Consider the following 18949-nt stretch of genomic DNA (forward strand, 5'->3'; position numbering starts at 1 on the left):
ACCTCTATTAGAATAACAAATCAATATTCTCAGCTAACGCATAACACACAAATTTCTTCAGCCTCCTTTTTTTTTAAAGGGAACAAAAAAACATTTGAAGATGCCCTAATACCTATCTAAAAATATATCCCTTGACAGCTTTGTTTACAATCAACAAACAGATACTGTGACGCGTGCCGCTGTATTTCCCAGTTGGAGCCCAAGTTCCGGCGGGAGTTCCCCAAATGCGCATAAAGGTCGCCGGAAAGTTTTGCCCCATATTCTTATTGCAAATACTTGGACAAAGTATTTTATATTTTGAGCGCCCTCAATGCTTATCAGCTACAGCTGAAGTTGTGTCAAAGTTTGTGATTTTCTGCACGCTGATAAGTGCCGCCCGAGCGAGGCATAGCGAAAGGGCGCGCAGCGGGGCGAAGGTAGAAGGTAGGGCATAAACGAGGCAATAAACTGTGCAATAATTTCAGTATTTAAGCCAACAACACGCTTTATGGCCAGCACACTTTCAGTTATGGCAAATTGTTGGCCACAGTTAAGGCACAACGCACACACACACTCAACACACACCTATACACAATTCAATATAGTGAAAAAGGAAAAGAACAAAATGAAGAGTAAAAGTTGGGCGGGGTTACGAACTTAAAAAGGCAGTTTTATTTGTAATGCCGCTGCTTAAAACTTTTCTCATTAGTCACTATTTTTTAGCGTCTGTTTAATTGTTACACACGCACCAAAAAACTTTCTGAGTAGTTCAAGTTGTTTTCAATTTTTTTTTTTTTTTTTGTTTTTCGCATTTTTTATGTTTTTTTGCTCTTAAGGAAAGTCAAACAAATGCCGCTTGCTGCGGCTCTCAACAGCCCAAGATTTGTGTAAACAAATTAAACGTGCCACACGCCGCGCCCCGCAGGTGCAAAAATATGCCAAAAAGAAGAGGAAACAACTAATGAGCAGCGGATCGCAGCACAGGTCTAATGGGGCACAAATAAATTCCATTTGCCAGAGCCGAAAAGAAAATTTAAAAGTTTTCTCTTAGCTGCTTTTAGGCAAGTATATTGGTCGTTACCACCCACTAATTTAAGACAACTTGCAAATAAACACGTAGAAAGTATGTGCGGGAGGTGGCTGAAGCGGAATCGGCAATGTCATTCAGCAATTACACAGACAGACACACACACGCACGCACACAATGAGCGAGTCACGTGAACAAAGTCAAGTCCCTCTTGAGATGAGAGCGTGTCGTGTTTGCTTTCGTGATACGAATTTACAACACACGGAATTGTGTGCGTGATAAAACTTGCGGCAAATTGGGATTGGTCAACGATGTAAAAGAAAATATTGTTTTCTTTATACATTTTTAGATCCAAACTGCAAAGCGAACAACAAGCTGCTTAAGAGTTTCCAAAGCCAAAGCCAAAGAAGAAAGTGGTTTGGGCCTAAAATTAAAAACTTTCGAGATGGACCGAACCTTAATGCTGGAGGCTAATTAGAACCCTGAACTGTGGCATTATTAAAACGGAGAGTTAAGAACAAGCCTAATCCAAAAACAAAAGCTTTTTCGTGTTCGTGTTCAAAGTATTTGTCACGCGCTCATCTCTATCAACACATAGCGAGGGGCACGTTCCTAAGCGAGCAACCCACACAGCGCAGACAGTCACCCAACCTTTGCATAGCTCTCAACAAGTTTATGCACTGCAATTTCATCTATTTTGCAAGCGATTCCTGGCCCAAAATGTAGCAAACATTAAGTCGGTCCATCAGTCAGTCAGTCAGTCCGTCAGTCAGTCAGTGTTGGGAATTCGTCAGTCTGTCCATGCCTCAGTTAATGCTTCTAATTAAGTGCGTGCCTGCCCACGCTTATAAATATGAACTCCTTTGGCAGCTCCTTGTGCCCGACACAAACACATACATGCTTATGGTTGGCCCGGTTACATCAAGTTCGTGGAATATTTAAATATATATACATATATATAAATTTTGCAGTCTCGTGTGCAATTGCACAATTAATTTGGCCAAGTGAAATGGCTGACAAATAACACAATCTGCACATGTGCAACAAATTAAATTGAAATTGAAATATGCCTGCCAGGACATTGTCTTGGCGCACAACACAATTCTAATTGGAATGCCGTCAAGCTGTTAATGAGCTTATAACGAATTAAAGCGCTATGTTGCCAAGTCAAGTCAAAATTATATTAATTGAAAAAGTTCATTTCATCAACTTGTTAAATGTGCGCTGCAAGCACTTTACAACTTTTATGAAAAACTATGGGAAATTATAAATGACGAGAAAAAGCGCCACGCACTTCACATTTCACTTTTCATACATTTTAATTACAATTAAATTTAATTAATTTTTGTGCAACGCATTTATTTATATTCACTTGAAAATATAACTGAAAACTTGTTAAGCTTGTAGAAAAAAATTAAATAGCAATATATGATATTAAGTTTTCACTTATAAGTAACAACAATAGCGTATATAAATAATATTAAATATGCGTTTATAGTTTAGTAAGTTATCAACTATTTTTGGGTTCATTTTCTAAGCATATATTTTGAGCGTATACATTAATATGAAATGTGATTAAAAAATGTTTTCGAGATATGTGAATTCAATTCAATACAGAATATAGTAATATTTAATTAGTATATTCTGTATAGATAAAAAAGATGAGATATTTGGCTATTGAGTCGCATTTCAATAATTTTCCTTTTTCATTTTGGCTATTGTGTTTTCAATTTCAATTCCAATTTCTATGGCATATTAAAATTAATTCGTATTTGTGCTTTAACTTATTTTTAAGGTGAGCTTAAACATAACTTAAATTATATATGTAGGTTTATAGCAAGCATATGGCTTAGTTGAGTTAATTACGAGCCTATGACTATGAAGTTATAAACGTTCTACAAATGGCAAACAGTTTAAAATTAATTGGGATTATTCTCTGGCTCTCTGCTGCATTGTGCTAAAAACTTGTTAAGCAACTAATTTTGTGTACATTCATTTTTATAAGAGACCAAATCCAACTAAATTATTATAAATATTATAGGACACTGGACTGTAGACACATCTAGCTTAGCTATTCTTAGCTATTTAAATATATACAAAATCTTTCCCAACTTAAATATTGTACAAAAAAGCTTACGTACTATAGCCTAATGTTGTTTTTTAATTAACGTATTCTTAAGCTTAAGTTGTAAGTAGTTGTTCTGCTTCATCTTGTTGTAAGTATTGTAAAGTTTCCTTTTTAAGGCACTGTATGTACATTATGTACACCTGACTGATCTTGAACTGAACTTAGGCTAGTTATCTACGTGGATGGCGGCGGCTTGCCGTGCACACGAAAGCGATATAGACACGTATAATCCGGCTGGCCATGATTCGTCTCGATGCGCAGCTCGACAATCTCAAAGGGGCGCTTGATGTCCACATTTTGTACGGCAAAGAATTGCAGCGAGGCGTTGTTGTCCTGATATTCATACTCACCAAACAGCACAGGTTCCTGATCCTTTTCATGTTCCAGGCCCTGCAAATAATTTGTATAAATAAATATGTATATATGCTTAAGGGTTTTCGATTTGGAATAGCTCACCCAAACGGTAAAGTTGCGCGGCGCTGAGTCAATGCGTCCCGTGGGCGACAGGCTCTTCGATATGTGCTCCAGCGTAAAGCCCGTGACATAGACCAAAGAGTTTAGTTTCAGCACTGCGTATGAATAAGAAGTTGCAAGTAATTTCCGTGTTCTACAATATTTACCTACCCAGAAATCCGGGAAAGCCCTGAAAGGCCCAGCACTCGCCGGGCTGCACATTGGGCGATATGGCCACCCTGGGCGTATTGCTGGGATACCACAGCGGTATGCCAAAGACTGAGATTTGCGCCGATTTGGTTTGATAGCTTTCCGTGCAACGCGTGGAAAGTATTTGTCCGCCAGCCGACTCCAAGGCAAAATCGACAAGACCCGTTTTATCCGCATCATAAATGGCCAGCACGGCCTTCACTATACTGCGCACCTCGTCCTCGTGCATGTGCGCCTTTGCCACCTGGCTGCTCTCATTGTGCTTGGCCTCCACGACCAGCAATATTTCGCGCTTAAGCCGCTCGCTTATGTCGCTCATCAGCACAAGGCTGGAGCGTTCAATCTCTGCACGTATGTTGTTGTTGGTTTTCTCGTTCAGCTGCAGCAGCTGCTGCTCTAGATAATCCTTGGCCACAAACATGCTGCGCACCCAATTCTGCAGATCTACATCATTCAGCTTGCCGCCCGCCGTCTGCTTGAAGCCCAGGATCTCCACCAGCGTCAGCTTCACTTGCTTGTTGAGCAGCGCGAACTGTGAATCGTTCAGCGCCGCTAGCTTGCTCTCGATTTCGGCCAGCAGGCCACTAAAGCGTTGATCCTGGGCCAGCTCATGCTGCTGCATGCGTGCCAGCAAATCGTCCTGCGTGAGCTTCAGGCTGCTTATGGACTGCTGCAGATCTGCGTTCTCCATTTGCTTGTCCGACAGCGCCAGCTTAATAAAGGCTATTTCTCTGTTTAGCTGATCGATTTGCTGTTCCGCAACGGCCTGGCCAGAACCCTCACCCGGCGCCTGTTGCTGCAACGCCAGATCTATGCGTGCATCCACAAATTCTGCCAGCTCAGGTGCGCCCAGCAGACGCTTGAGCAGCGCCGTCAAGTCAATGCGCTCCAGCAACAGCGTATAATGTTTCTCCTCCAGCTTGAACTCCGCCTTGATCAAGCGCGTCAGCTCCTCCAGCTGCGCATGGCTAAACTTTGCCTGCTCTGCATGCCATTCGCCGGACTGTTGCAGCTGCAGTTTTAGGCGCAATGCCAAATCCGCCAGCTGCTGCTCGCTGAGCTGCGTCCTTTGCTCTGCAAATTGTTGTAGATTCTCGCGCATGAGTTGAACTATAATTTGGATTTGCTGCGGCGACAGCTGCTGCTGCTGCTGCTTCTCTTGATGCTGCAGCTTCAGCTCTACCAGCTGCTGCACATAGCTGTTGACATGATTCAGTATATTCTCATATTCCTCTGGCGTTAGCGACTTTTGTATGCCCTGCCGCACCTGCTCCATTTGCAGCTTTATGCTGGCCGCCTCCTCATGCTGCTCTGCCTGTGGCCACAGTGATTTGAGCGCAACTCCAGTCTGCGACAGCTGTCCACGCAGCCTGGCGAATAGTGCCAGAGGCAGCGGCAACAACGTCTCCACGCGCTGCACATGCTCCAAGCGCCGCTCCGCCGGCAGCTGCAGCCAGGCTGTAAGAAAAAGCAAACTTTAGTTGGGCATTCGGGAAATGAGGGGAAACACAACAGACTTATATCCTTCTACATTTGCAACTTTCTTCTGTTTTTTTTTTTTTTTTTTTAGCTTAGGTCAAGGAAACTGTTAAATGGGGAATTTCGGGTCGACGCCAATGAGCACAAATGCAGAAGGATAGAGTTCTGTTCGTTGGAATATTGTTCAATTGACGTTTTGGTTTATTTATGAATTTTACTTACCATTTCAGCTCGCAATCGCGTCGCATAGTTCAATAAAATGGCAAATAAAATATGCTATTTACTTAATTTGTTTGTTTTTAGTTTTTGTACTGTATTTCATAAATGTTTATGAAATTGTTTGCATTTATTATAAATTTATAGCTTTTATAGACAAACAATGAAAGGATTACAATTTAAACGTTGTTTGACAACAAAAATAGGCTTAAAACGTTGCACAAAATTACAATTTGGGCTAATAGAAACAGCTAAGACTTGAATTGTGCAATTATTAACTCAAAAATTAATAATTACACAAGCTGAACTTTTTGCAATTGTCAATACGAGACCCAAAAGCAAAGTCGACAACAAACAATGAATGACATTTTTTGTTTTTTTGTTTTTTAATTATTAACTTTATGCACAATTTGAACAGCGTAGCGAGTTCTCTCTTTCTCTCTATCCTTCTCCATATTGCGTCATTTAGTTGGGTGAGGGGGTTTGGGGAGTGGGAGTGGGAGTATCATGTGAGTGTATGAGTGTGTGTGTGTGTTCAGGTGGGGCGTTTAAATTTAAACAAAATGACAAAAATATATAAAGTTTGGCATGAAAAAAGAAAATGTAACGTGAACTGAACGAAATGTTTAACGAGGAAATGCCAAACAAATGCTTGAATTTGTACTTGAATTGATCTTGGTTTTAGATTAAAGATAAACAAAACTTTAGATAAACAGCTGCTGCAGCAGCTCATGGCCGAAACGATAGCAAAATTGCTGAAAGTATTCTTTAAACACGCTCGTAATAGACCGCATCACTATTGGCCTGAAATTGAAACAATTGACGGCCCCTGTTGGCCACATTCTGGCCGATTGTTTTCAAATAAACCAGATAATCATCGGCCCAGTCACGCACGCGCACCGCCTGCTCAACAGCCTGAGAGCGCAGCGTTTCATACTGGGCCGCATTCAAATAGGCCCCAACATCAATTTTCGGCATTTCGGGTAGTGTGAATGTGTTCAGAGTTAGGGATTTGGGCGGGAAACTTTCATTGGGATGTAGATAATAGAACAGACCTGTAAAGTTGAAAGTTGCAATTAGCCGAATATATACGCATATATGTATGCTATAATTAAATATCTTAACTAATCTAATGCTGGCATGGATACTTGATAGTCTTAAATATTTAGTTGCATAAATTTGTATTATTGCTTCATTTTTTAGAATAAATTCAAGAATTAACATTCTTGAAAACTCTTAAGTATCATTCTAACTAATTTATATGTGCAATGTTTTTGATTTAATCAACTGCTACTTAGCTTTAATTCAAAATTAAAAAAGAGCATATATGACACTGCGTCTAAATCTAGCATGTGTCATTCCAGCCTACTTATTTATAGCCAAAGCTGTAATGATGCTTGCCAATTCTTAGCTAACAATCACGCAGATGTGTTGAGCAGCTTTGCTCTATTATTAGACATCAATTTTATATATTGCATTCTAGTGGCAAGTGTCATTCCAGCATTTAGTAAAATATATGAACGTGCCTATGAAAATGTTTATAGAAATTATGCACACATTTTCCATATCAATAACAACCGCAGCAACTGGCAACTGGCAACTGGCTGCTGACGTCAGACGCTGTCAACGACCAGAGTCGACCAGTTTTATTAATACACTCAGCCAGTAAGGTGAACTATATGCATGTGGCGTTAGTTGTGGGCACGATTCAAGGTGAGCATTTGGCTGCCGCTCAATGTCAAGGCGTGCACGTTCACATGTTTTACATAAAATACATTTAAATATTTTCATCTATTTTCACTTACCCGTTAGCAGCAAGAGGGGCAGCAGTATGAGCAGCAAGAGCAGAAAACGCTTCTTCGACTTGTTATCAATGCTGCTGGATCTGAGCAGCCACGTGTCCAGGCTGAGCACCGAGGCAATGGCTATGTAGACATGGCGCATCAGGCTCAACAGGCTGCCAACTATGAGTCCATGCTGCTGCTGCTGTTGACGCTGCTGCTGCTGCCTGGCATAGTAGTTGCGGTAGGCACTCGTCTCTGTTTGCGAAATGCTTGTAATGCGCGTCCACATGCTGCTTATGCTGCTGACAATGACGCTGATGAAGCGCAAGAGCCACCAGCTCTGCTGCTGTTGGTGGATGAAATTTGTATTGTCCAGCTCATCGCCAGAGTCGTAATTTAAGCGCGTGTAGTTCGACTGATAGCGGCGGCGTATGAACTCCTCCTGGGCTGGATTCTGATTGACCATGATGTCGACGCGTTCATTATGATTCTCTAGACTGCGACGCGACATATTCGGCATGGCCACAATGCCTGGAGCCAGCTGGCGTCTATGCGGCGACAGTTCCGAGTAGGTATAATCCGTTTTGGGTGTTTTGCTGCGAAACATAATTCAATTAGTTTGATTTCTTTTAGAATAAACGCATACAAATAGCACTTGGAGCTGGGCTGACAATTGTAGAGTCAAGCGAAACCAAGTGACATATTTCAAGGCAACTGAGATGTATTAACTCAGCTGCTACAAGTGCTACTCGCCAGCTACTTACTTCCAGTACTCGCCGGCATCTCTGTACTCAATATAGGCCAAATGATCATCGCTTAAATTGGCATGAGAGTTGCCATTGGAGCGTCCGCGGGTGCTGCGCTCCTTCTGCTGCTGGTGAAGCTCCTGTGTGGTATTCAGCACATTTTGTGTCGACTCCAATTGACTGCGCGGCGTGGAGGTAACAGCGGTCAGGCTGTTCAAGGCATTGCCCAGTCGCTTGCTGGTGCTGGTGAACATGGTGGTCACCGTGGATGTGCTGCCCGTTGCCTTGCGCTGAGCCTCTGACATCGCATCATCGCTCGAATAGTCAGAGGTTAGTTGGTTAAATGCCTTTGAGCGCGTGGCTTTATTGTTGCTGTTGCGGTTGCTGTTGCTGCTGCTGCTTCTGGTGGTGGTCGTATGAGACTCGACCACGTGCTCCTCCACAATTGTTCTGTAAATATGTAAACAAGTTAGTAACGTTAGCGGAAACTGTGTAGATAAAATAAACTACAGACTTCAGCATAATAAAGGCTAAATGTGAATCAAAACAAACTAGAAAATATTCTCATAATTGTTTTACAAATAAAAACGAATCTGACCTTCAGCAACAAAAACAAAAAACCAGCATATGGCATTTTTGTTTTTTTTTTTTTTTTTTTTTGGCTATAAGCGACAACATGAAAACGAAGCTCTCAGGGCCAAATTGCCTCCGCCTCTTGCCTGATGTCGTCATCAACGAAACGGCGCGGCAAGAGAGCAAACGGCAATCCAAGCTACAAAGCGCACGTTAGATTCAATTCGCGCGCCAAAAAGAAATCATATTTAAAGCAACACGCGACAGCGCACCCTGTATAGCAGCTCGTCGACGATTTGAACTCAAACAAACAAATTGGCATCAGATCTGAGCGAGCATTGTTGATGATATCTTTAGGAAATGAGTCACTGCCGGGATACAAACATTAGTGACTGTGACTGCTGGCGAGAGTAAATGATGTCATCGCTTATTTATAAGGTTAAAATTGGGTTTCAGCTTAAATATTTCTGCGTGCATATTAATTAATATTTAATGCTAGTTAATGCAACATATTTTCTTCCATTGCATTACAGTGTTGCCACTTGAGTTGTACACAGAAGACAGAGTCACTGTTACTGGCCAGACAGTCACAGTGACAGCTGGCGCATCTCTTGTGTGTTAAGTATTTCAGTTTTACATTTCGAAATTAAAATTTCGCGCCGAGTGTGAATAACAAGCAGATGACGTCATGGTCACAAAAACGCACACATGCACACGTATAAATGTGTCGTGACTTATGTTTGTAGTTGTGTGCTCAATGTTTATGACGAGCTTTTGTTTAGTTCTATTGCCAAAGTAACGCTTTTTTTTGTTGTTGCTTTGGCAACTCTGAAACTCTCTTCAATTAGGTGGCATGTTCAACTGATAAGCAGCATATTTTAGAATTGGTTTTCTTTACGGTTAATGTTTAGATACGCTCTCAAGTGTACTTACTGAACATTCGGGGGCTGGGACGACTTCTGCTTCTTGTGATGGACATGCCCCTCCTCGCCCGCATGCTCACAATTCTCATGATCGCAGCTGGAGCGCAAGAATGGCGTCTTGGAGCGCGAACGCCGGCGCGTCTCTATCTGGTATAGTTGGTCGCTCATGGCCTGCTTAAAAAGTTTAACTGCAAACGAAAAGAATAAACAATTAATGGTTGTAGGGGGGAAATAAATAAATGCCTGAAGCATTTATGTCTATGTGTGTGTGTGTGTGTGTACGGTTTGTTTATGTGTGTCTGTGCGTGTGTGTGTGTGTGTGTGACGGGCGTGGGTTGTTTACAATGTGGATTTCAATTCACAGCAGCAGGGAGGAAGGTGGAGGGGCGGGGCGCAAATGGGCATTACAATTGGTAATGAAACAAGGTCTGACGAAACATTGAACACACTTATACGCACGCATTTATATATGTAAGTGTGTGTAGATAGCTCAGTTTCTTTTACGCTCGAGTGCTCAACAAATCGAGCTGTTGGTCGAAAGCATTAACATTACAAAATTATGCAATGCGTGTGGAAATGAGCGCATTTTCTTGAGATTTAATTAGATTGCAATGGGAGCGCAGCGTGCGCCTAAAAATACATAAGACAGGCAGCTGCAACGGCAGCAGCATTTATCACGCATTGCCGGGCGGGCCATGCAAAAAGTCGGCAAAGTGCAGACGAAGCACCACAATTCACATTAGGGGCACTCAGTGTGAGCATAAACAAAAAAGTAAGTAACTAAAAAAAAATTAACAACGACGAGGCCACGCCATAAACGAACACAGATATTTGGTGGTGTTAATCAATAAAATGCGTCGCGACGCCCTTTCGCAAAAGGCATACACACTTCTACTCTTTATGTTTTTGGTGAAATGCGTGAAAATCCAAACAAGTTTTCCGACCCGCAACTGCGTCAGCAAAGGCCGCGTCGTTTTTTTTTCTTTTTTTTGTAGCGTGCCAAAAGAAAATATGGCGCACACACACACGTGCAGTTGTATAAAATATTATATACACTTACATTTCACACATTCAAGTTTAGCACAAGAATTCAGTTTTTATTTAATGTGCTTTTGCACAATTTGTTTTTGATTGGCGGTCGCGACGTTTTATAAATAGATGTGCGCACCGAACAAATACACGTCTGACTATACCGACAGAAAAATTACGAATGACTCGATAAGTCGCAGTGTACGTCAAATAATATACGATATATCGATACATTTTAGGAGCGTCGTGACAACTACGTCATTTAGGCAAGCAGTTCATATTTGACAATAAATGTGTGACCGATACATCGTTCTGAATACTCGATATTTCGACACGAAATTAAACAGCAGTAAACTCGGTACGATACTCGGGAATGTTCCGTGCAAAAACGCGCGAATATTCCTTGTTACTTTTTTGGTAGCCATTCCCCACGGAATGGGAATTATATTAATGTAAACGTTGTTTTCATATACATATATATCAATTTACGTTGTAATAGCGCAGAGTATAAAAGATTTTTCGTATAGGTGCTTAGGCAGTTTATTGGTAGTAGAGCTCCAGATTCATGCCGTCGTGAATTTCATCTGCAAGTACCATAAAAGGCAGGTCATTAATATTATTAATTATCACATAATAAACTAGATAGCTACGAACAATCAGATAGACGAATGGGGTCCTTGTAGATGGTATACCACTTTTTTAGCACAATCTTCTCGTGCTTTGTGCCAGTTTGCGCCGCTATCAGTTTTTTCAGGTCCCCAATGGTGTCGTCGGGATTGCACTTCACACGCACCTGCAAGACAAACGAAAGTCTTTATTATGTGGTATTTTTAAAGCACAATGCTGTTACCTTTTTGCCCAGACGATCATTGCAAGTTATTTCAATCATATTTGTGTGTTTTGTCTTCACCTCTCAATGCAACAACAAATATGTTTCGATAACTGCATATGGCTTTCATGGCAACGTTATCGATATATATTTAAGTGTTGCCAGATTGACCGGATAATTCGCTGCAGAAATAACAAATTAGCAGACGGCAAATTCAGCACTAAATATCTAGAAAAGTCTTGCAAACATGTCCATGATTCCGTTCTTTCCCAGTATCAAGCCTTCGGTGGCCAATCGTATTTGGTTTGATATGACATCCGATGATGAGGTACAAACCAAACGTTATGAGGACGAGCGCAGGAATTGGGTATGTCCGATATTCATTTAAAATTGGATAACATTTGACGCGCTTTCTATTGCAGCGAGAATCCTTGAAAACAGCTGCCACGGATCTGCAGCCGCTGGGCAAGGTGCACACTATAACCGGCGTGGAAACCGATGATGAGGACGGTAAGTCTTAAAATAAAAGAGGGCATAAGATTTACAAATGCTAATCAATGATTACCAAAGCCAACGACGATAGCGAGGACACCGACAGCCACGATGAGGAGGACGATGAGACCAACGATCGGGTCATTCCAGTCACACAGGATTTTTACTCTGCCGATGATATACAGATGAACGATGAGACCTCGCCCACAGCACCGTAAAGAAAGGCATTGCATAGATACACCATTTAGTTGATTAATGTCGCGATTACAAAGTTCCCTTTACAAACTGTAATAACATATTTCGTTTACTTTAAGCTTAAATAAATTATAAACATAATAAGCAAAAATAGTTGGAGCTGGGCGAGCACACTGGTTATCATAATGGTAACTCTGCCGTTGCCGCTGCAGCCTACAGCCAGAAGCCAACTGATTAAGGGAGCGGATTCACAAAGAGTTTAGGACTTGAACATTTTTTTTCTACTTGTGCAGCGCAGCCGTTTCCATTTTGGGCGCCGGCTTCGAGGCTAGACCGGAGAGCAATTTCTTGATCTCGGCAATAGCACGGCCAGGATTGAGACCCTTTGGACAGGTGCGCGTGCAGTTCATGATGGTGTGACAACGATACACGCTGAAGGGATCCTTTAGCTTGCTCAGACGCTCCACGCTGTTCTCGTCACGCGAATCAATGATCCAGCGATACGCCTGCATCAGCACAGCCGGGCCGAGATACTTCTCGGCATTCCACCAGTACGATGGGCATGCAGTCGAGCAGCAAGCGCACAGAATGCACTCGTACAGGCCATCCAGTTTGGAGCGATCCTCCACAGACTGCAAGTACTGTGCCTTGCCCTTCTGCTCAACGGCTTCGTTTCTAAATGGATTAAGAAAACAATTAATATAAAGTTATTGGTCAGCTGCTAATTACTTACTTGCGCTGCAGCCAGGGCTGGATGTTTTTGTACTGCTCGTAGAAGTTGTTCATGTCTGGCACCAGATCCCTCACCACATACATATGCGGCAATGGATACACCTTCAGAGGCTTCGAGCTGGTCGCATCGATTTTGCTGATGCAGGCCAGGGTATTGACGCCGCCAATGTTCATGGCACACGAACCGCAAATGCCCTCGCGACAAGAGCGACGGAACGTCAGAGTGGGATCTATCTCATTCTTGATCTTAATGAGCGCATCCAGCACCATGGGACCGCATTCGCGCATATTAACCTCGTAGGTCTGCATGTGGGGCTTCTCGCCGGCATTGTCCGGACTCCAGCGATAGATTTCAAACTTCTTAATTTGCGGCTCCTGCGCTGCCTTCGGCTGTGCCTGCTGCTCCAGCTGCGTTGTGTTGCTGATTGCACGTAACTGGGAAAACCACAAAATTAATTTGGTTACTTTTGCGCTTTGGTCACGCCATAGCAATTTTTTTTTTTTCGTATGGCAAAAATGTTTACATAATCGCAAATTGTGATATTTTTGCGACGCATTCGACTGGCATTTTATCAGGCATTTAGGCAATTTAGTTATGTTTTTGTTAATTCTTATATAATAACAGGGCCTAAATGGCCAACCACACGCCCCTCGCGGGGATGGAGGACGTTTGGCCTGATGCTTACCTGGTGACGCGCCGCCAAGGAGCTGGCGCGGCTCAAAACTTGTCTGGCTTCGTTGACCAACATTTTCGTACGAAATTGAAACGGCACTGCGTTTGCAATTTTAAATATTTCAAGCAAACAATATGTTGTTTTCCGAATGGAAAATCTTAGTTGCACTCAAGAAGTTGCACGACTGTCTGACAGAGTTGCCAGCTTACAGTTATCGATAGCCAAAAAGAAGCCAGCTGGCACAAAAAAAAGGCTAAAACAACCAGAAGCTAGCCGCAATTAATTTTGTTATGAACAAATTAGTAGTATTTAAAATTGTGTCGCATTATTTATAAGTTATTCAAAAGAAGTGTTAAATACTCTATATATTGAATAATTTGCTTAATTATGGTCGAAATTATCTGCATTAAACATAAAAAAGCTGGCAGCTCTAATCGGTGCAGCGTTATCGATAGTCAGCTAAAAAGATATCGATAGCGCTTCAGCTGACTGCAAGTGTGACCATGTGTTGGGGATTTTACATTTAAATTTTAAATGTTTTTAATTCTATTTATATGTTCTAATAAAAAAAACCGATGTACCTTGCATAAATAAATAATTATTAAGAAAATCGTCAAGGTTTTTTTTTTGTATGCCAAATGGTAATCCTTAGTAAAAAGCGCTTAGATTTGGCTAACTGTTTCGACCGCCCCTTGGTGGGTCTGATGAGTGATAGGTTTCTCACAGTTCGCTGGAAGAACGGTCAGATCTGCATTAGACATAGTTCCATTGTTAACAACACGCTGCTGCATGGGCGGATAGGACGTTTGCATGCTATAATCATAATATACGTACGATAAATATGTGCATACATTTTAATTAAATTCAATAGTTTAACCTACCCAGGCATTGGAGTTGGCATAACCTGAACTTGCACGGGTATCATTTGTACATGGCTATAAAGGTATATATTAAGTGTACGATTCAGGGAATTGTCTTGCTTAGAAGCTTACCTGGTGGTTTGTGCTGGATATGCATACGTGCCAGGATAGACGTTAGCCTGATAGCTTGGCGGTGGGTAATGTGTAACGGGTGCACCACCTGGTGGCCTGTGTGTGGCCGAGGTGATCGCAACAGGTGCTGCAAAGCGAAATAACTCTTTGTTAATAAAGTAATAATGAAAAACATATAGTATAGACGCCCAGCTGATAAGCACAGATTGATATGTAGCCTCAGCATGCTTTTCACTCACTTCCCTCGCTGATCACATAGCCCACGCCTTGTTTTGCCTTTTGCTGGCGCCTAATTAAAACCGTAATTGAAACTATAAAAAATATACATATTGCAATAGAAAGTGCAATTAGAAAGCCTTCCATCTCTTCTATTCGTTGTAATGCTGACAAATGCCCAATTTGCGTTGACAAACCGTACTGAGTTTCGGATCGCCAATTGCGTTGAGTTAGTCCCCGTTCGTGTCTAATCAATGGACATTATTGCTAGAGATAAGCAGCGATATCTGCTAGCTTTAAACGTCAAGTTGTAAATATAACAATCACCAAAATATAGCAAGAAATTAGTCACAGAAATATGTATATAATAGAACAATACATATTTTCAACAATGATAATAATAGATTAAAATCAACTAAACAAGTCTATTTTATCTTATGTTATAAAATTGTTAGCACAGTAGCTGAGCGAATTGTTGAGTTCATAATGATAATTTCTATAAATTAAGTAGATTTAGCAGTTAAATTCTGAGATTAGAATAAACTGGCCCAGCGCTAATTTGAAAGTAAGAATACCCAAGAATATGGAGCTTCACACAATAAGGAACTTATTTAATTTAATTGTTTCGGAAATGTTTTCAATACGAAGTATTCGATCTAGGGACAAATCTTACGATAATTTAATATACATAATTTCTGGTCAATTTGTGCAAGATAAAATTAGGGCACTTATTTTTAAAATATTCAATATATATTAAAGAACAAAGGCTATTTTTTAAAATGTGAGATAGAGTGCACATCAATTTAAGTAGAGTATATATATAATAGTATAAAATAATAGTCTAAGAATTTGCTAACAATTGGTTGGACTCAAGAGGTCCGAGATAGTGCTTAATGGCAACAACTTGTAAGTTGTCAACTTTTAATTGAGCGTGCACTGTGATAAAAGACGCCTTCAACCGCATTGTTATAGGGCGAAAGTCTCTAAAACAAGCAAATGAATCAGCGGCTTTTTAATGGCACTTGCCAAGTGCTCGCAAACTATAATATAAAACTTTTTAAATGGCATTTATGTTGGCAAGTCAAGAGCAGCGCGACTTTGACAATTGTTCATTGACCTTTTGTTGGCGCTAGCACAATATACCTTATACATATACATATACATATACATATATATGTATGCATTGTAGGCACTCTCTTTATATAGGAAAGAAATGTATCAAGAAGCGGGCGAAAAACTTTGGGCCTCATTCTCAGCTAGGCAATGGATATTTTCAAACTGAAAGGCATCAAAACCTCAGTTGAAAAAGTCCGTAGTACGCGTTGGCTGCTCTTTATGAGTTCAGAGGAGGAAAAAACAAACTTTTTCAATGTTAAAGCAAACACAGAGCACAAAAAGTTGAGGGACGCGGCAAGCAAATGCGGGTAAAGCAACGCCCGACCCCCTCCAAGCCCAGCCCATCATCGCATTCAAGGCAAATAATATACATAAGTCTAAACAATGCGAAAACTTAAATAAAACGTTGGGTCAGGTAAGCCGAACACCCGCCGCCTGCCACCTGCACAGCCCACAGCCTCGGGACCCGCACAGAAATGGCAACAAAATGCCGTAAGAAATGATTTTAAAAAAAGTACAAAACTTTAGGCATCGGATTGGTGGGGCATGGCAAGGGGGGGGGGGGGGTGGTCGACAGCTTGACTGCAAGCTTTTTAAATTGTTTTGATTTGAAATTCGAGTGCATGCGAATGACGTGAATGGTGACGAGCGCAGCTAATTAGCAGAGTATGCCAGAACAAGTCTTTAAACTTTATAACCAAATACAGAGCCCAAACAAATACGATTGCTTTTGGGCGCATGGGAAAAAGCCCTAGACTACTTTTGGGGGCCACTTGGATGGGCTGGCAACAAATAAAAAAGGAATAAAGAAGAGATATCGGTAAGCCGAAGATTATATACCCTTGCAGTGCTATGGCAAATGTGAGACATATTTGCATAGTCAGAAATGATTTCATACCAAAACCTCATTTCAAATCGTTTGATGATAAAGGGGTCCTGCCTGCCCTGCCTGAAAAAGAAAGACGGTCTTATGCTAAGTTTAGAGACGAGGCTGCATCAAGTTTGCTCTATATGTTGATCAGAAATATATCTACTTGATGAACAAGTTGCAATGTCAAGATATTCGAAACACAAATGTTTTTTTTTTATAAAATAACTCACTTTCGGATTGATCACTTCCTCTGGGAGTAATTCTTTCCGAGTACAGAGACAGACAGGAAAACTTGTATGCCAATTACGACACAATCCACAATATATATACATATATTTACAGGTTCTTCTTCAATGCGTCAGAAATTCCATGAGAAAATAATCGAGTCCTTTGCGAATGTATGCAAAGAAAAAAAGTTGGCAAAATCAATACAAAAAATGCTGAAAGCGAGCCAAATGAATGGGCTCGATAGACGTTTAGATTTACCAAATTGAGCGAACCACTTGATAAATGTTTTGTGGTGCGTCAAATATACATTTACGTCTGCGATACTAGTTACGCCCCCGGGCACCGAGCCCGCCAAGCCGACGAGTTTTCCTTTATCTGTCTATAGCTATGCAGCTTGTGCGTGTGCCATGACGCACAGACACTCAAATGGCTGAATGGGTAACTGTTTAGATATAGTCATCTGTATATACAAATACGTATGTGTAACAGCTTGAATAACTGTGCGTCTATCAATGGAGAGACAAACGTCACAGAAATAGCATTTTGATTTCGCTTTCAGTTAACTGTCTGACAATAATGTCAAAGTTTTCTTCGTCTTTTTTTTTTGTGTGTGTGTGTATTAAAATGGCATTCATAAGGCGTCATTTCCCTGGGGTGCCATAAATAGGACCCATAGTCACAGATGCAGACACCACAGACACTAGACAGACAGCCGGACAATTGGAGAGCCGGAGAGTCGGAGAGTCGGAGTCAAGCGCAGAGTTAAAGCCATGTAACTCAATACCATGTCCCATATCTAAATGAATTATTTATGTTCGCTTTGTGGCTTCGGGTCAATTCTGTAAACATCGATGGCTGCTCGTTATATCTGTCTTGGTAATAAATATATCATTAAAACTGCACACATTGGACATGCGGCACTCTGTTGCCTTTAGTGCTTGTCAATTGCCACAAATTGGCTACTACAACAAATTTGTTGCCCTTTCAATTATTACGCATACGACGCGTTGCGCTGCTTTGTCAAGTGGTATTTGTGCATTTGACAGTGGCTATTAGTGACAGTGGCTATTAAAATGATTAAGTGGCCATACGACTAGCTAAAAGTGGTATTTAAACTTCGCAAGAGCTGCCAATCTACGAGTGTATTTGCAGTAGATAACCGATTGAAAAGATTTAAGTGCCATTGAGTGCAGTTAGGTGCACTTAAAGCTCATAGTTTAATTAACTGTGAACAGAATTGGCCTGTTTTTCGGCTGCATAAGCTGCTTGATTAACTACTTAAAACTTGAATTTTGTACAAGCAATTTTTTACGAGCATATTAAGCAACTAGGAAAGCACAGAAAAGCTTTGCAATTAGTTTAATCAATGCAATTAAGCTTAACCGTTTTTAACTGAACTCAAACAGCTTTTGCTTAATCCCCTAGCTAAAATGTTTTTATTAATGTAAAATATGAGCTTTGCGACCTCACGTATGCTTTAAGCAACTAGCATAGAGCTTAAAGTTTAACAAGCTAGAAATTAAGTTTTCCACTTGAACCAATTAGCCTTGAGAAATGTGTAATAAACATGTTAGAAATTTTTATTCTTTGATTTAGCTTTAAGAGCTTTGTGCTGAAACTCACTTAAAGCTCAGCTGAATAGCTATATTTAGCCTTTTTTTTTTTTGGTTGGCTTTTAGTCCGGCCAGCTTATGTTTTCTTTCTTAGCAAACATACTCTGGCACAGCTTTTGTCATAGTCATACTTGAACAGCTGGCGCTTATTTTCTAGGGCGACAGGTGTCCATCTCGTGAATGTCAGTGAGCGCAGTGAGTGTAAAATCTTGCTGTAATTTAAACAAGACAATTTTATGTGTGCTGCTGTTTGATGTACATTTTCATTACATGCTTTCAAGTGCATCAAATTTTATGCGGCGCCCGGCGAAGCGAAGCAGAACGAAATAAAAACTTAAACAGCTCGCAGGGCAACATTTTAAAGCTCTGCGAAAAAACAGAGAGCTGAAAAAAGACAGCTGGGAATGTGCACACCTGCGCGTGTGTGTGTGTGTGTGTGTGGGG

The 18949-nt window shown here is 41.1% G+C and overlaps 5 protein-coding genes across 8 annotated transcripts; 1 reads left to right on the top strand and 4 right to left on the bottom strand.

Moving 5' to 3' along the window:
* Positions 1–2464: 2464 nt before the first annotated feature.
* koi (klaroid) lies at positions 2465–10804 on the bottom strand. 3 transcript variants are annotated; one of them, XM_015174535.3, is made up of 7 exons: positions 10579–10804; positions 9529–9706; positions 8041–8472; positions 7298–7872; positions 3759–5255; positions 3591–3703; positions 2498–3524 (listed from the first exon to the last, which is right to left on the bottom strand). In XM_015174535.3, the coding sequence occupies exons 2-7, from the start codon at positions 9684–9686 to the stop codon at positions 3309–3311; spliced, it is 2991 nt and encodes a 996-aa protein (XP_015030021.1). In that variant the 5' UTR covers positions 9687–9706; positions 10579–10804; the 3' UTR covers positions 2498–3308. The 3 variants fall into 3 exon arrangements, with proteins under 3 accessions (XP_070065977.1, XP_015030021.1, XP_032291924.1); XM_032436033.2 differs by lacking the exons at positions 2498–3524; positions 3591–3703; positions 3759–5255 and adding an exon at positions 5801–6547; XM_070209876.1 differs by lacking the exons at positions 7298–7872; positions 8041–8472; positions 9529–9706; positions 10579–10804 and adding an exon at positions 5499–6263 and having other exon boundaries at positions 2465–3524.
* Positions 10805–10904: 100 nt separating this feature from the next.
* LOC6625718 (anaphase-promoting complex subunit 15) lies at positions 10905–12086 on the top strand. Of its 2 annotated transcripts, XM_032436034.2 has the most exons (4): positions 10905–10999; positions 11650–11743; positions 11799–11886; positions 11947–12086. In XM_032436034.2, the coding sequence occupies exons 1-4, from the start codon at positions 10983–10985 to the stop codon at positions 12084–12086; spliced, it is 339 nt and encodes a 112-aa protein (XP_032291925.2). In that variant the 5' UTR covers positions 10905–10982. The 2 variants fall into 2 exon arrangements, with proteins under 2 accessions (XP_032291925.2, XP_032291926.1); XM_032436035.2 differs by lacking the exon at positions 10905–10999 and having other exon boundaries at positions 11602–11743.
* Positions 10947–11541, bottom strand: ubl (Ubiquitin-like protein 5). Its single transcript, XM_002050453.4, has 3 exons — positions 11398–11541; positions 11202–11340; positions 10947–11131 (listed from the first exon to the last, which is right to left on the bottom strand). The coding sequence occupies exons 1-3, from the start codon at positions 11434–11436 to the stop codon at positions 11088–11090; spliced, it is 222 nt and encodes a 73-aa protein (XP_002050489.1). The 5' UTR covers positions 11437–11541; the 3' UTR covers positions 10947–11087.
* A 14-nt stretch (positions 12087–12100) lies between the features above and the next one.
* On the bottom strand, positions 12101–13668 carry SdhB (Succinate dehydrogenase, subunit B (iron-sulfur)). Its single transcript, XM_002050451.4, has 3 exons — positions 13482–13668; positions 12797–13230; positions 12101–12738 (listed from the first exon to the last, which is right to left on the bottom strand). The coding sequence occupies exons 1-3, from the start codon at positions 13542–13544 to the stop codon at positions 12345–12347; spliced, it is 891 nt and encodes a 296-aa protein (XP_002050487.1). The 5' UTR covers positions 13545–13668; the 3' UTR covers positions 12101–12344.
* Positions 13669–14047: 379 nt separating this feature from the next.
* On the bottom strand, positions 14048–14878 carry LOC6625085 (uncharacterized). The gene is made up of 4 exons (XM_002050450.4): positions 14701–14878; positions 14462–14588; positions 14351–14404; positions 14048–14282 (listed from the first exon to the last, which is right to left on the bottom strand). The coding sequence occupies exons 1-4, from the start codon at positions 14822–14824 to the stop codon at positions 14132–14134; spliced, it is 456 nt and encodes a 151-aa protein (XP_002050486.2). The 5' UTR covers positions 14825–14878; the 3' UTR covers positions 14048–14131.
* Between the last annotated feature and the right edge of the window lie 4071 nt (positions 14879–18949).

The sequence above is a fragment of the Drosophila virilis genome, chromosome 5 (genome assembly GCF_030788295.1).
Source record: "Drosophila virilis strain 15010-1051.87 chromosome 5, Dvir_AGI_RSII-ME, whole genome shotgun sequence".
Lineage (NCBI taxonomy): Eukaryota > Metazoa > Arthropoda > Insecta > Diptera > Drosophilidae > Drosophila > Drosophila virilis.

Excerpts from the sequence above, each read along its gene's own strand:
- koi (XM_015174535.3), bottom strand. The coding sequence starts at position 9,686 with ATGAGCGACCAACTATACCAGATAGAGACGCGCCGGCGTTCGCGCTCC. Across the intron at positions 5,256-7,297 it reads GCCCCTCTTGCTGCTAACGG|CCTGGCTGCAGCTGCCGGCG; the intron begins GTAAGTGAAAAT and ends TTTTTCTTACAG. Across the intron at positions 3,704-3,758 it reads GGGCTTTCCCGGATTTCTGG|TGCTGAAACTAAACTCTTTG; the intron begins GTAGGTAAATAT and ends ATTCATACGCAG.
- ubl (XM_002050453.4), bottom strand. The coding sequence starts at position 11,436 with ATGATTGAAATAACTTGCAATGATCGTCTGGGCAAAAAG. Across the intron at positions 11,341-11,397 it reads ATGATCGTCTGGGCAAAAAG|GTGCGTGTGAAGTGCAATCC; the intron begins GTAACAGCATTG and ends TTTGTCTTGCAG. Across the intron at positions 11,132-11,201 it reads CCCCATTCGTCTATCTGATT|ATGAAATTCACGACGGCATG; the intron begins GTTCGTAGCTAT and ends TGGTACTTGCAG.
- LOC6625718 (XM_032436035.2), top strand. The coding sequence starts at position 11,624 with ATGTCCATGATTCCGTTCTTTCCCAGTATCAAGCCTTCGGTGGCCAAT. Across the intron at positions 11,744-11,798 it reads AGGACGAGCGCAGGAATTGG|CGAGAATCCTTGAAAACAGC; the intron begins GTATGTCCGATA and ends TTTCTATTGCAG. Across the intron at positions 11,887-11,946 it reads GGAAACCGATGATGAGGACG|CCAACGACGATAGCGAGGAC; the intron begins GTAAGTCTTAAA and ends TGATTACCAAAG.
- SdhB (XM_002050451.4), bottom strand. The coding sequence starts at position 13,544 with ATGTTGGTCAACGAAGCCAGACAAGTTTTGAGCCGCGCCAGCTCCTTG. Across the intron at positions 13,231-13,481 it reads CCTTGGCGGCGCGTCACCAG|TTACGTGCAATCAGCAACAC; the intron begins GTAAGCATCAGG and ends TGGTTTTCCCAG. Across the intron at positions 12,739-12,796 it reads CAGCCCTGGCTGCAGCGCAA|AAACGAAGCCGTTGAGCAGA; the intron begins GTAAGTAATTAG and ends TAATCCATTTAG.
- LOC6625085 (XM_002050450.4), bottom strand. The coding sequence starts at position 14,824 with ATGGAAGGCTTTCTAATTGCACTTTCTATTGCAATATGTATATTTTTT. Across the intron at positions 14,589-14,700 it reads CTATGTGATCAGCGAGGGAA|CACCTGTTGCGATCACCTCG; the intron begins GTGAGTGAAAAG and ends TTCGCTTTGCAG. Across the intron at positions 14,405-14,461 it reads TATCCAGCACAAACCACCAG|CCATGTACAAATGATACCCG; the intron begins GTAAGCTTCTAA and ends ATACCTTTATAG.